At 39.0% G+C, this 15654-nt stretch overlaps 1 protein-coding gene across 5 annotated transcripts in view; it reads right to left on the bottom strand.

Moving 5' to 3' along the window:
• Window positions 1–15654, bottom strand: part of STARD13 (StAR related lipid transfer domain containing 13) — a 267131-nt gene that overhangs the window by 64432 nt on the left and 187045 nt on the right. For all 5 annotated transcript variants that reach the window (XM_056107931.1, XM_056107933.1, XM_056107930.1 and 2 more), the window contains exons 2-3: window positions 7390–7461; window positions 4155–4236 (exon numbers count right to left, since the gene is read on the bottom strand). In XM_056107931.1, coding sequence (XP_055963906.1) covers window positions 4155–4236; window positions 7390–7461 — 154 coding nt within the window. The remainder of the gene's footprint in view (window positions 1–4154; window positions 4237–7389; window positions 7462–15654) is intronic.

Below are 15654 nucleotides of genomic sequence, written 5' to 3'. Positions count from 1 at the left end.
TGGCAGAAGTTATCTGCCCTCTGGTAACAGTCCCCTTTAGGATTTGGGAATGAGCTTAGCATTTCAAATATGCATGAGAAATGGAAAACCTGCAATGCCTGAAAAATAGAACAGACCGGTTCCCTCACTAGGCTGCAAGTGAACGAATAAAAGGAATAAGGAAGGGAACGAATCAAAATATAACCCCTCCTGCTCTCCTGCTCTCCAGGTATCAATCACTACAGACCATGTATGTGGGCGAATGTTTAATTAACTACCTATCAATCTTAAAGTTTTCAAAGTGCTGTCATGCCCCTCGGGCTGCAAGTCTTCTGTCTACTTTCCTCTAGCTATCTGCAAGGGTTTAATCTGCGTCTTGGTGAAACTCATAAAAAGGGGAAAGCAATTCCACACAAGATCTCTTTAGCCAAACTGCCTCCACTTTTGCCTGCCCACTCTGCCCACTTCCTTTGATCCACCCTGCTGTGACTACTCCTTTGGCCTCTTATTCCACCCATGACTGGAAGCCCTAAGAATGTTAGTCTGCACACCTTCAGCCAAGTTTTTTTGTATTTCATAATATTTTTGGAGATATGACTGTCATAAGAATTAGTCCAATTATAACAACCTCCTGCCACTCTCATCATTCTTCTATAAGCTGGGCCCTCATCAAGAGCACTGTGGTATCTGACATTGCTACACTTCCCATATTATTGCAGTAATGCCTTTTAAAGTATGTCTGCATGGACTCTACTTGAGGTTCAGAAGTTCAGAGGTGGGTCATAGGCTCCCTGAGATAAGGCTTCCTGATTTTTTTTCTAGAATGAGACTTTTGATCCAGAACTTTATATCTATAAAAATACATTATATATATGTGATTTATAAATGATTTTACACAAATTGTACTAACTCATTTCTATAAGATGCCTGAAAGCATCTTTTTTTTTTTTGCTTTTTGGGTCACACCTGGAAATGCACAGGGGTTCCTCCTGGCTCTGCACTCAGGAATTACCCCTGGCAGTGCTCAGGGGACCATATGGGAAGCTGGAAATCGAACCCGTGTCAGATGCATGCAAGGCAAATGCCCTACCCGCTGTGCTATTGCTCCAGCCTCCGAGAGCATCTTTTTTAAAAGAGAGGAGACTCATTAAAGTCCAGAAATTAGTCAAAGGCATTTCAGATCACATTCAGCCACGAACAGATGAGGATTTAGCACCAGGCGTTGGCGATTCAAAGTTTGACTCAATAAGCCATATGCAATATTCTATAAATAGAACTATATAACCAGAGACAATGTTTGCCACTGCAATTTTGATTTCTAGAGATATAAGAAAATTTTACTTTTAGTTTACAATGCAATCCTTAATTAATATCTTAGCATAAAGTTTGAAGAATGACAAAATAAGTATAAAAAGTAATTATTAAATGATTAGTAAGTTTAAGAAGATTGTAGGAGATAAGGATAACACACACAAACATTTATATTCTATCAATGATTTAGAAATGAGGAAAGTGAAGTGATAAAAACAATGCTATTTATAATAACATCACAAAACATAAAGTTATAAAGTACTTTCAGAGATGTATAATGTTCATATACTGAAAATCCTTGGTTGGGGCTAAAAGGAAACTATGTAAACAGAGAGAGATCTATATAGAGAGTATCTTTATGAATCAGAAAACTAAGTTAATATATCAATTCTCAACAAATTTATCTATAGATTCAACACAACTCAAACCAATAGACTAGAATTTTTAAAAATAAATATTGACAAGTTATTCTAAAATTTGAAATATGAAAAAGCAGAGGAACTAAGTACACCAAACAACTGATTAAAAAAAAAACCTAGTTGGAATAATGACATCGTGAGAATCCATCACACATATAAAGTTGTATAATCAAGTCTCATCTTTGAAAGGAGAAACACACAGATAAAAGAAATAGACTAGAATATAAAAATACATGGTTGACAATTCTCAACCAACTGGGCTGCATTTTAATACTGGGGCCTAAGGACCCTGCTGGTGTTGGTGTACTCTAGGGTACGCGTGACCATGGGCTCCCTTACTTCTGCACTATTTCTCTGGCCCTTCTTGGTTTTGTTTTTATAGGCCTTTCTCAGTGTGGCTCTATGCTCGGCAGATCCTTCAGGTCATGATAGGGGGCCCATGAGGTGATGGAAATGAAACCAGGGACTCCCTTGTCAAAAGCACACACTCCAATCCTTCAAAGTATCTCCCTAGCCCTTGGTGGTTTCTGAGAGAGCTAAAATAGCACATAGTATGTGGGTTGCATATCCCATCCCTCAGAGTTTACTCAAAAGAAATGAAAATTTATGCTCATATAACTCCTTGAATAAGAATATTTAATTAGCATTTTAGTCACTCCAGCCTAGTACCCAAATGGCCTTAAACTGCAAAAGAATAGGTAAAACTGCAAGATATCAAGCAATGAAAGACTACTTAGTGACTGTTTCTGTTAATAAATACACATAAATACACCTTCAATGCAGTATGAAGTGAAAGAAGATAGACTCAAGAGGCACGATTTCAGTTATCTAACCTGGAGAAGGCAAAAAACTATAGCAACAACAACCAAACGACAAAAAAATATGGGTAGAGGGAGATGAGAAGGGGAAGGGGAGTCAGCAAGATGAGGAGGATGAAGAGGATGAAGATAAGGAAGATGTTTTGTATCTTGTGTGTAGCATTTATCAAAGATCGAAGCTGCACATTAGAGATAGATGTTTTCTGTATATGTCACTTACATATCTAGTATACACATCATCTTGATTTAGAAAACTTTTCTATTAATTCTATGGGAGAAGTAACATATTACAATTAAAATATAAAAATAATTTTCCTTTAAAAAATGTCAACTAGTAAAAAGACCCTTAGTTAAAACTAAGAGGGAAGTTGTAAGATGAGGTGCAGATTGAACTGCTCCTATTTAGAGGAAGGTGTCCTCTGTTTGGGCTGTTTCTTTTTCTTTCTTTTTTCTTAGAATCTTAAAATATTTATTTTTTCCACTAAGCAACACTCATTTGCATCACTACAGGTGGAACTGTTACTGATTTGTATTACAGCTTTCTTTTTAAAAATTAATTATTTATTATTTATTTTTGTAATGGATCCCCTGTGAGGTGCAGTTACAGACTTATAAACTTCCGTGGTTATGTTTCAGTCATACAATGCTCAGCACCCCAGAATGATGTTTGGGCTGTTTCAAGGCAAGCATCTTAACCCTAGTTCTATCTCTCCAGCCACATTTTTAAATGCCCAAGTAGAATGTGCCAGAAAGAACACTGAACTATAAACTGTGGCGAGTACTTCGTTAATCTAGTTCAGCTTATAACTAGCTGTGGGACATTGGAAAATGACTCACTTATCCCCCTGAAGGAACAGTTATCTCCAGCTCTGACCTCTCTTCAGGGCTTTTGTTTGGAAACTTCACATTCCTACACAGATACCTATAGCCCTTCACATGTAACTGCTCAGGGATATTGATTACATTAGTATCTTTTATTATCACCCAAATTGCAGCTGGGAGTAATTTGCTCAGGTGTTCATACTTCATTTCTTCAACTAGATTTCTCCAGATATAATTTCTTAAGGGGAAAGAAATTATCCCTAAATACATATTTTTTTCTAATAACATATTTCACATAGCAAGGACTTAAATAGTCCCGATTACTGATATCATTATATGTGTTTACACAAGCCAGTTGGTTGATATAAACACCTGACTTTGCAAACAAACAAACAAACAAATAAACAAAAACAACCAAGCTGGATATGCTCAAAAAGTGTCTCAGTAATTTTCCTGCACACTTAGGAAGGGCAAATTGTGTTGCATTCTCCCACTAACCCATCTACATCCTAATCACATCTTGATTTTTTTTTTTTTGCATCATTTAACGCTGAGAAAACCTTCACCTCTTTCACCCTTCCTCCTTTCCTCAATATATTTTCTGATATCCCTTACTAGGATTTAAGCTCCATGTTATCTGGGGTTGATTATGTGGATTATATCTAGAGCCTGGACCCATGCCTTGCATGCAGGAGGCACTCAATACATTCTTGCTCAATCACTGAATTTGCTCCTCAATACTGAGATGCCTCCTGGAGACTGACTGAGCAAAAGAAAGAAACAAAAACGTCTCAAAATGTTTTACCTGCAAAGAGGTTCTACAAGGTCCTTTTCAAGAAAATCATGATCATTCTTGACAGCCACAATGTTGATGGGAAACTGTGAATCTGAAGGAGAAAAAGAGAGACAATGGTCTTTATGTGTTTTGTTTTATCTGAATGGGCACCAGTATCCCCAGGTTGCCACCTTTATGTACAAATCACTGATCTTAATAGCAGTTACTTTTCACTGATGGGTGTTTTGGTAATGTTTAAAATAGAAGCTTTATTTTTATCACAATAAATGCTTTCAGTGTACAGAGAAGTGTGAAATATGAGAATAACCAAATACTTAACCTTGGACAAGATGAAATACTAAGTGCCTGCATTTTTACAGTTCATTATTATCAAAGACATTGGCCTGCTTGGAGAAGAGCTTTTATACTTTCGCCGTCTCCTGAAGACACAGGTCACTGCCTTCTGTCCTAACAGTTCATGAATTATTTAATTTGGCAGATTCCTTTTTTCCCCTCAGAAGGGAAATTCCTAAAAATGCCCAAAGCTCTATGGCCTCAAATATTTTCTTTTGTAGCAAAAATTCTGAGTCACTTTTCAAATATCAGCAAAACTACTCTTTCTCTAAAGAGAAAAAGAAACCCGATGACATGACTTCTCCCACAGACTCTTCATGGCAATGGTGAGGTCACAGGTAATACAGTATTCACTTTAGGGATTTCAGTTGCAGAGGCAAAAATATGGAGATCACTGTAATAGAGGCCATGGTCAAACCTAGCAATACTAATTCATTATTCTTTCTCATGCTCATGTTTTTACACTGTCTCTACTATGCCTATGATAATAAATATGAGTATCTAAATCTTATGTGAATTAGAAACAGAAACAGTTCCTCTTCTGGTACAAAAAATAATAATGTAAGTGAATTCCAGATGGTATCAGAATGAAGACTACTCACCCTGCTTGAGAGGGTGTGTGTGTGTATGTGTGTGTGTGTGTGTGTGTGTGTGTGTGTGTGTGTGTGTTTGCACATGTGAGTGAGAAATATAGAAAGAGGTCCAGCTGCCCCCATGTTGAGTCTTAACTGCCACTTCCGTGCTGTAGAACTATAAGTCAAGTACCTAACCTCTTCTGGGCCTCTGCTTTATCATCTGTAAAATGGAAATAATGGGATTAAACCCACCATAACGTGCTGTAAAGAATAAGTGACTATCATATGTAAAAATCCTTAAACATAATTGCTTATTAGCACATAGAAAGCTATATATAAACATTTTCTCTCCTCTTTATTACATTTATGCAATGCACGTGGCTTACAATAATCTGACAAGGACATTTTACTTATGAAATATCTTCTTATTCATTTATGACCTCTTCATATTTAAATCTCATAATATTTTGAGCTACAAAGGGGGTTCACAGTATAGCAGAAAATGCACAGCATCAAGCTCCTCTAGAGATGAATATTTTGATTCTAGCTCTCCCCGCTTCTAACTCTGGAACCACCACTCATCTCTTTGGGTGGCTCTTTTATGTCAGTAAACTGGTGGACTTATGTGGGAATGAGAATCATTTATAGCAAAATTCAAATGTCACTCTCTTCATAGTAATACTCTATGAAACTTTTATCTGAGTTCCAAAGTTTGTTCAGGAATAATCTCTTCTTTATCTTACAGAAGTAAGACATGTATTTCTTTTAAACTATAAAAATGAGGGGCCTGAGAGATAGTACAGAGAGAAGGGCAATTGTCTTGTCCATGCTCAGACCAAGTTGGATCTTCAGCATGCTCTAAGTTCCCCCAGGCACTGCCAGGATTGATTGCTGAGTGCAGCACTGAAAGTAAGCCCTGAGCACTGCTGGGTAAGACCCCAAACCTAAACCAAACAAACTATAAACTGAGCTTCACTCAACTGGATGACATTCACCAGTGAGTAAATTAATTTTGTTGGTTCTTTCCATCCTTTGCAAATTTTGTGCCATCAGGAAGCTGATACTGCTGGAATGCTAGAGATACTCTGGCTAGCCCGCAGGCCCACTCTCCACTTCTCTCTGTAGAAGTGGACACAGGAAGGGAGGAAGAAATGAGGGTATTTCTCCATGAGTGGATGCCCCTTGCTACCTGTGTCCTTTAGTCCTAGGACCTGCTCTCTGATTTCCTTTCTTCTCGCTCTGCCTCTCCCTCTGGCCTTGACAGTGACAGCTCTGCAGTTGGGCTGGGCTCCTGCTCTCCCTCAGAACTTCCGAGATCCTGTCCACAATTTCATAATGTACAGTTTTTGAGTTAAGTCCATCACAGATGATCTCCAGTGTGCTGTCTTCTTACTCTCAGGGTCCTAACTAGCTCATAATATATAAAGGCTACTCAAAAAATCCTCAAGGAGTTGGGGAGAGAGTAGGGGGTACAGTGCTTTCCTTGCATGTGCCTGACCCCAGGTCAATCCCTGGCACCACATATTGGACCGTGAGCACTATCAGGAGTGACCCCTGAGCACAGAGTCAGGAGTAAGCCCCAAGAACAGACAGGTGTAGCCCTCAAAACAAAAACAAGACACTCAAAATTTAGTAGTTGAAATCTTTGCTTTGTACTTTCAAGAAAATAGAGTATTGAAGAAAAATAAAAACAAAGAAAGAGACTAAAGATGGCAAGGAATAAATGTTTCTCATATCAGAGAAAGTCTTTTGGTTGTTTTAGCTTTTGATTTTTGTTTTGGTGGGGAGACGGAATCTTCCCAGCTATACTGAGGACCACCAGAACTACAGCTGGAGGTACTTGGGAGGCCACATGGTCCTGGAGATAGAACCTGATACCTGTGCACACAAGACAAAATGCTCCAGTCCTCTGAGCTCTGTCTCCACCCCCAAATACTCATTCTTAAAGTTTAATTTTTCATTTGGTTATCTTTATTTATTTGGAGGGGGTGCCACACCCCGAGGTAGTTAAGGGACCACGCGGTACAGGGAATCAAACCCTGAGTAACTCTGGATGGTCAGCACAGCTAGAGCTGAGACTATTGGTTCAAGCACAAAGCTCAAAGCAGAGAGCAAAGACACCGGAAATGAGAAGCTATGAGGAGTTGAAAGTAAAGTAGATTTGAGGAGCAGCAGTTTTCTCTAAAGGGTCATCAAGTCTGAGTCTCGGGCATCACAACGGCTGAGGGAAAGAAAAAGAATAGTGACCAAGCAGAAACTTGGGAACCACAATCCACCAGAGTCTGCCCATTTGGAATGTATTCTCACTCTTCTGAGCGAAGGGAATGACAACATACCCTCATATAACTGAGCGTATTGTGGGAATCCAGCGGCGCGCAGCCAGTCACATGCTTCCTTCGCCTCAATTTCTGAAAAACATAAGAAAGGAAAATGTGTTCAGTCCATAGGTCACAAACCAGCACCCAACTTTCTTAGTCAAAGAGACTGTGTGTATTGTGCAACTTATTACAAAGCAAAATTGTTCTCAGGTAAGTCTGTTTAAGTATCCTCTCGTTGTTCATCGATTTTCTCAAGCGGGCCAGTAACGTCTCCATTGTGAGACTTTGTTGTTACTGTGTTTGGCATATCGAATACATCACGGGTAGCTTGCCAGGCTCTGCCGGGCAGGCGAGATCCTCTCGGTAGCTTGCTCTTGGGCTCTCCGAGAGGGGCGGAGGAATCGAACTCGGGTTGGCCATGTTGGCTGCGTGCAAGGCAAACGCCCTACCGCTGTGCCCAGAAATGGGTGCAAAATGAGCAGGTATCACAAAGGTACTTGTTATGTGTATGCTTAAGATTATCTTCAATGTTTTGGAATAATAATAAAACCACAGATTACAGCAACAAAAGCTTGAGTTTTAGGCAGGGATATATAAACATGTTATTTATATACCAGAGAACTGGGAGACTGACTTGGGTAGAAGGAAGAAATAGATGTTCCTTATGAATTTGCCTTTAATGATTTGTATTAAACTTTTAATCTACATTTCCTCATGCTTTCACTCTTGGGATAATGAAGAGACAACACAACTGAGTAGTCTGGGGGTGGGGGGAAGTGTTTTCTCATGGAGAAAAGCATTACGAAAAATCCAATTATTATTATTCCTTTCATTTGACTAATGTCTTTAATTCCCAATGCCTACAACAAGAGGTTCATTCATTAAGCACAATAGAATGATTTCAAGCTGCAGAATTGCACATGCAAAGTAAAGCTGATTATCCCGAATTGACACACGCATTTGATGGAATTGCTAGAATCTCTGTAGGCCAAACCCAAGAAGTGATAGGTCTTTTGGGTGATGGATCAGTGAGGATCTACAGAGAGTGTTGGGAGCCACCTGACTGGGGAGACTGTGGAGTGGGAGGGGAGAGACCACAGCACGTGAACCAGGCCACTTTTTAACCTTGCAAACCCTGGAGCACTTCTCAACCACAACTCTGTTAGACAAATACGAATGCAGGGAAAGAAAAGTCATCTGGTAAAAGTTCAGTGCCTCAAAACAAAATTAAACAGCCCATTTGAACAGGTCTCCATCAAGCTCCTTTCTCTGCTGTTGGATGAGATTTCTATCTACTCTGCTTTACCATAGAATCAGAATTTCGGAAGCAGCGTTTTGGGGACCAGTGCACAAACATGCTCTATGCTCATATCTGTGGCGGGCCTGTGAGAGAAATAGATGCTCAAACCCACCAGCTGTGCAGTAATGCTCAATGCAACCGAGCTCCTTGGTGTGCATTAGTATAGAGACCAAAGGAGACCTTGCACAGCTCCACAGGAAGAGCAAATGCTTGTATTTCTGCTGATCACATAGTGAGTTTGTGATGAAATTTGGAAACAGAGCCTGTGGTGTTCCCTGTATCAGGGGGCCTGTTCCTTTGTGTACCCCCCCCACCCCCCGCTGTCACTCAGGGATAAACACTTTTGAGATTTTCAGTGTTTTCTCTTAAATGAAGGTGTGTGTATAGAAACATAATTAGGGACCAGAGCAAATAGTACAGCAGGTAGGGTGCTTGCCTTAAATGAGGCTGACCAGGGTTTGATCCCCAGCATTCCTGAGCATGGCCAGGTGTTATCACTGAGCTCAGAGTCAGGAGTAAGCCCTGAGCACCACTGGTGTAGTCCCTCAAAACAAACACCCATTAAAAACATAATCGTTGCCAACATCTATGCATTTCTGTCATGTGCACATCATTCAGAACTACGTGGGGCATCAAAGATGGAGGTAAAAACCTGAAAAATTATTTTTATCAAGGGCGTATCTCTGTAGTTCCAAATGGACCTTCAACTGAATGTCCTATTTGTTTTGTTTTTGTTTGTTTGGGATTTGGGGGACACACCCAGAAATGCTCAGAAGTTACTCCTGGCTCTGCACTCAGGAACCACTCCTGGTGGTGTTTGGGGGCCATCTGGGATGCTGGAGATTAAATCCAGATGGGTTGCATGCAAAGCAAGCACCTACTCTCTAGGCTATTCCTCTGAACCCTGAATGTTCTATTCGGGCTTACTTTCCTTTTTCTTCAAAGTGCATTTACTCTTGACTCAAGAGCTCTAGTCAGTACTTGTTTAAGAACCTCTCTGTGAAGGTTTCCACTAGGATAACCACACAAGCACTTCAGGAAATGTAGAAAATGCACATTTCGAGGACTGGGACTTGTAGTTATTGTACTGAGTCAAACATGGCCACAATCTAAAATTTCAAGCTTCAGATTTGTCTTTGACTTCAAAATAGTACCATTTTGAAGATGAGAAACGGACAACTACACAATGAGAAAAAGAGGGGTTCTAGACCTGTTCAAAGTTTAATTCTGAACAGTCAGCTTCTCTTAGGTGCACAGAATTCTGTATTTTCTATTTGAACACCATGAAGAATGAGCACTGGTGGAGGGACGGGTACTCGATCACTGTATAACTGAAACCCAAGCACAAAAACTTGTAAGTCCACAACTGTACCTCATGAAGTTTCACTAATAATTTTTAAAAAAGAGAATGCCTGTTCTTATTACTTTTGCTTACCATCAGAATGGAATGTCAAGCAAGAGAGTCCCAAAGGACAGATGATGAAGAACAAAAGGAGATGACCTGGAAGGCAGGGAATCCCCGCCGTGGAGAGTGGAAAGGGAACTTACTCAATGTGTGCACTCCAGCAGCTCAGGGCAGGCAGGGGTTCAGATGCTGAAGCAGAAAGGATAAGGAACTAGGGCCAGACAGAGGTGCGTTCTTACAGAAAAACTCCTCTTGGAGATGATTCTGATAGGGCAGGGGAAGAGGGCTCAGTTCTGTCTGGGATATAGAATTCAAAAGGACGTTCTAGATAACTTCCATTCTGCCCCCCCACCCACCTCCAAGAACAATGTAGATAACAAATAGATAAATTCTATCTGCCCATAAATACAAATAATCAAATCTTAACCAAGTCATTGTGCTGAATCAAACATAAAAGACCACATTCTAAAATTTGGTCTTTTTGCAGCTAAATTCAACCTGGAAACTAAGAGGATTTTTAAGAGGCAGGAGGCATTTGACTTTTAAGTCTTAGACTCAAAGGGAAACAATAACTTCAGTTAATAAATAAAGACAGACTAGAAGTATCCATGCTCCACCATGGCAGATGGCCCTTCTGCATTACTCAACACACCCAACTGCTTACTCTACTTCTGAAATGTCTCCTGAGTGCCCTCCCTTTTCTAGCTGCAGGCTAAGTCCTTGCTATTGAAACTGAAGGGCGAACACACCCTTGGTTTACCACTTGTGACAAAGCAACAAACATAATAATCAGGCATAATGATTATCAAAACTGGATTAGCACATCAAGTTAAGATGGAGGGAAAAAAGGAATCTTACAGTTTCATGGATTCATGACAGTCCCCACTAACACTTATCAGCCGAATGTTAATGTTTTCCCTGGGATATATTATATCCTGACAGTGGTCAAAATGATTACAGCATTAAAAAGGAATCATTATTGCTAGTGTCATCATTTCACAAAGATCCTCCTAACGAGGTTTAAACGAGGTTTGAGAGTGTGAAAATCTCTTTTTTCCCCCCTGTACTGTTGCTTGTCAGCATAATATTATGTAAAAGCTTTAAGGGTCATTAAAATCACAATTTGACAGTTCTATTTTGTTCTCCATTTGCTACCCATATCTGCTTCCACAGCAGCTCCAGGACGATAACGCAAATCATCAACTTATTCCAAGTCTCCTGAGAAAACTTAAGTATGGACTGGGACCAGAGACTGCCCTTAACACAGAGAGCAGCCCCTCATCTCAGCCACGGCAAAAAAAATCGGATCACTGGAGAAAAACCATTCTAGTTGGAAAAGTCAATCTGAGTGGACATATCTTTTTTACCTATTCATTATCCTTCACCATTCATTTCCTTAGATAACAGAATCTGAAACTCTTTATTTTACGAGCTTTTTCTAACCAATTTTTCATTAGTGGAAATATAGATTGGTGCAGCCATTTTGGAAAACAGCATGAAACATCTTCAAAAAACTCAAAATAAAATTATCCTTTGAAGGCCATTGAGACAGTTCCAAGAGCTAGTGTGCTGTCTTGCAGCAGGAGTCCTGGGTATGATTCCCGGCATCCCAGGGTTCCCTGAGCACTGCCAAGAGTAGCCCTTGGGCAAGCTCAAAACAAAAACAAACACAATTACCTTATCCCACTTCTGGGAATCCATATGAGGAAAATGAAATCATTAACTTTAAAAGTTACATCTACCCTTGCATTTACTGCAGTATTATTTACACTAGGTAAAATATATAACTATATACACAATGGAATTCTGTTCAGTTATATGAGAAGCCAAGAAGATTTTGCCATTTTCAGCAGAAAGGAAAGAACTCAAAGGGGTAATGTGAAGAGAAGTAAATCAGAAGGAAAAAAATAATCTATTATTAGACGTTTTTTAAATGTATACAAATAATGAAATAAAGCAGATGAATTGGACAACACAAAATAAAAACAAACCCCTGGACTTAACCATAAAACTGAGGTTACTGAGGGGACAAAAAGTGAGGGTATCTAATGAATGATGAAGGGTGGTAATGTTTTACATTTATTTTTGGAAAAAACAAACCCAGCTTCTTCTATAGAGTTGGGATGAGGGCTGTCACACCTCCTCATTCCTAAAACATTCTTTGCTTCTATCATCACCACATACCATCTATCCCCGGAGTCTTAGGAGAATAAGTAGTTTTTGGATCTTAAAGTCAATAGTTACTGGGAGACTGAAAACTAGCTGAAAAGGGAAGGACTGTTTATTTAACTGTATTGTTACTGCACAAACCCCAAGTTCTTTAATAAATTCAGAAGATGTCTTGGGTGCTAGTGTGCTCTGCTGCCACTCATCTCCGATCTTACTTGAGGCAATGCCACTCACTTTGCTTCAGTTGCCTTTCCTACACACTTAGAAGGCTATGTGACCTCTGCTCAGCAGCAGACGAGACAGGAATGGCTGTCTCACCTTTATCAGTGTGATATCAGTGTTAGCATTATTTTCCCTCTTAATAGTACATGTTCAGCGTTGAAACCAAAAAACAAACAAACAAACAAACAAAAAAAACACAGAAAGTCACCATGAAAGGAAAAAGAATTTGGTGCCATTGCCATCACCAAGACATAATTTGACATATCATTTGTCAAAATGGTCATATGGTCACTTAGTTCTTTGACTGACTACCTTTCATTTTCACACAAGAATACATTACAGGGCCAGAGAGGACGGTACAACGGGTAAGGTATTTGCCTTGCACAACCCTGGCCCAGCATCGCATACGGTTGTGAGCACAGAGCTAGGAGGAAGCCCTGAGCACAGCAGCCAGGATGGCCCCCAACCAGAACAACAACAATACTGCCCTATGTAATGATGTTGTTGACCAAGTGGAAATTTTACTTTCTTTTGAAACTGATGCTTATTCTCTAAGTACTAGACTTTTGAAGACTGCTCTTTTCACTTCACTGTTGGAAGGTGATTAAGATTAACATCTGGTAGGAGAGATGAAACAATCAGTGGGACCTGAGCAATGCAGACAGTGGAGAATGCTGGAAATCTCTGGAAGCTAAGAGATTTACAAGTTGATGCCTTGAAAGAATGATCATTCAGTGATGTCTGAATGCAGTTAGGTAGACAAGGCTAAACTGGGTCTCAGTGAAGTTCAGGGTTACACTGGGAGCAGAAAATTCATCTACCAGGATCACAAGCCTCCTCATGTCACAATCTCACTGAATTTTTGAACTAGCTCATCTAGAGTACTTGGGAATAGGATATTCTCCTAGCTAAGCATTTTCAGCACATTGGGGTTTATGTTATTCTCAGCAAAGCAAATACTTTTTCCAACACTAACCCAAAGGAATACTATTCTTTCTAAAGGACCAAAAATTAAAATTGGGACCATATTAAAACCTTATTACTATCAGAAAATTAGCTAGCTAACAGAAACCTCCCTCCTTTGCATAGCTTATGAAATGATTATCTCTGAGTATGGCTATTTATATTGTTCTTGCAAATCACCTGAAATTTCAATGGATCCAACTTAAGTAGGTTTATTCTTTCTTGAAATTTCATTAGAAGTACTTAGGGAAATGCAGGGGGGAAATAGCATAGATGTCCATGTGATTTATAAAAGTAGGTCTGAGAGTTTTGTTATTTTTTTTCACCTCATTTAAACTAGCTAACACAGTGGGCACCCTGCTTCTAAAAGATTCTGCGTGACTCAAGCATCACAACGTCTGCAGTGGTTGCAATTATCATTATTAAAGTATAACAAAGGAATTAACATTTCAACATGCTCATCACTGTTGGATTAGGATGATGTATGTGGCTAAGGAAGCTTCATTATTAACATACTGTACAAGGCAAATTACTTCTTTGTCTTCAGATGGAATTTCTCAGGTGAAATCCCTAATTTTTCACGGCATATTAACTTGACCATGCACTGGGTCATTTTTGTTAAAAAATCAGTGCCAGAGGCTCCATCTCATCTTTCTGAGGTCACAAGCTATAGTATTATTAATATTAGATGAAATCATATACTATCAGCAAATTCCTTCTCCTGAAGGATTTTAAGACTCTAATCACAGAGACAGGATAAAACACTAGATTTTATAGTACTAATAGATTTTGATTTAGATCACACAGCATGGCATCAAAATGCATCTTTTTTATATTCATTAATCTATATAGTAATTTTATTATAATGTATAAAAACCTTGAATAAATTTTATGTGTATTCCAAGTACATATTTTTTTCTAACCCATATAGCTTTTTTCCCTATGGTTTTCTAAATTATTAATTGGAGCTAAATCACAGGTTATTGAGAATAAATTTTAAAGGAATAATTACTGGATATTCAAATTAGTGAACCAAAAGGTAAATAACCACGTTACCTCTCTGTAATTCAAGGCAACTTTTCTCTGTCAAGATAACTTGCTGACAGTGAGTAAATATGAATAGAAGAAAGAAATATGGGGGACATGTATAGCCTTGTGACACTGAATCATATTTAGTTAGGATTCAGACATGGCTGTGTTGATGTGTATTTTCTTCCCAAATCAGAAAGACACAGATAGGCTATTCCACCATACATTTATCAGAAGTCTGTTTCCTAGATCTTGAATTATCTACTGCAAGCTGAGTTCCTAGAAAATCTAGTCATTATCACTATAATTTTGATTAACATGAAAGAGGATTAAGTAAATTCTGTTAATAAGAGTAGGCCCAGTCCTAGTCATTCAAGGATTGAGTGTAATCAGCTTTTCAGTCTTGTTGGGAAAATTTTCTATATATATGTATATATACATATATATATGCAGTTTATGTAGATATAATTTATTTAGGGATTAAGTGATCATGAAAGCACTTTACATACCCATTTTCTTATATGTTCTCAATGACTGAAGCTCTCCTCCCACCAGGAAGTATATACTTATTTCTCATCCTATTGATATCTAGTTTGTTCATATGGCCCATATTGGCCAATGAAATGTGAGAAGCAGCAATGCATGTGAATTTAAAGCAAAAACTTTCAAGAACCATCACGTAGTTCTGCCAGTGTTCCTACTCTTTTCTCTTGGCCATGTGATTAGACAGAAAATATTTCTTCAGCCTGAGCTGTGGAATGACAATACAAGGGAACAAAGGCACAGACCAGCGTTCTGGCAGGCAATGTGATCAGGAAACAAATTTTGGTCTTTTAGTGCCACCACAACTTGGGGAAAATTCATTACAGTGGCATAATGTTGTATAAATTAACCAGGCAGCTGCCATCTATTCATTTTACAGAGGATACACAGAGACAGTACCTTGGGCCTTTAGTTCCACTTAGGCCTGGTTCTGGATATTTGCTAATGTCGGAGAAATGAACAGTTTCAATAATTATTTCTGCCCGGAATTAATTTCTTACTTTCAGAACATGACTTGCATTATTTTTTGTTTGTTTAGTCTCGTTTCCGGGTTTTTTGTTTAGGGGTCCTACCCAGTGGTTCTCTGAGCTTATTCTTGATTCTGTGTTCTGAGATCACTCCTAATGGTGCTCAATCAACTAGATGTGCTGCT

Source organism: Sorex fumeus, unplaced genomic scaffold (assembly GCF_029834395.1).
Source record: "Sorex fumeus unplaced genomic scaffold, SorFum_2.1 ptg000183l, whole genome shotgun sequence".
Taxonomy (NCBI): Eukaryota; Metazoa; Chordata; class Mammalia; order Eulipotyphla; family Soricidae; genus Sorex; species Sorex fumeus.
The sequence above is the reverse complement of the archived record's forward strand: the minus strand, read 5'-3'. Positions and strand labels throughout refer to the sequence as shown.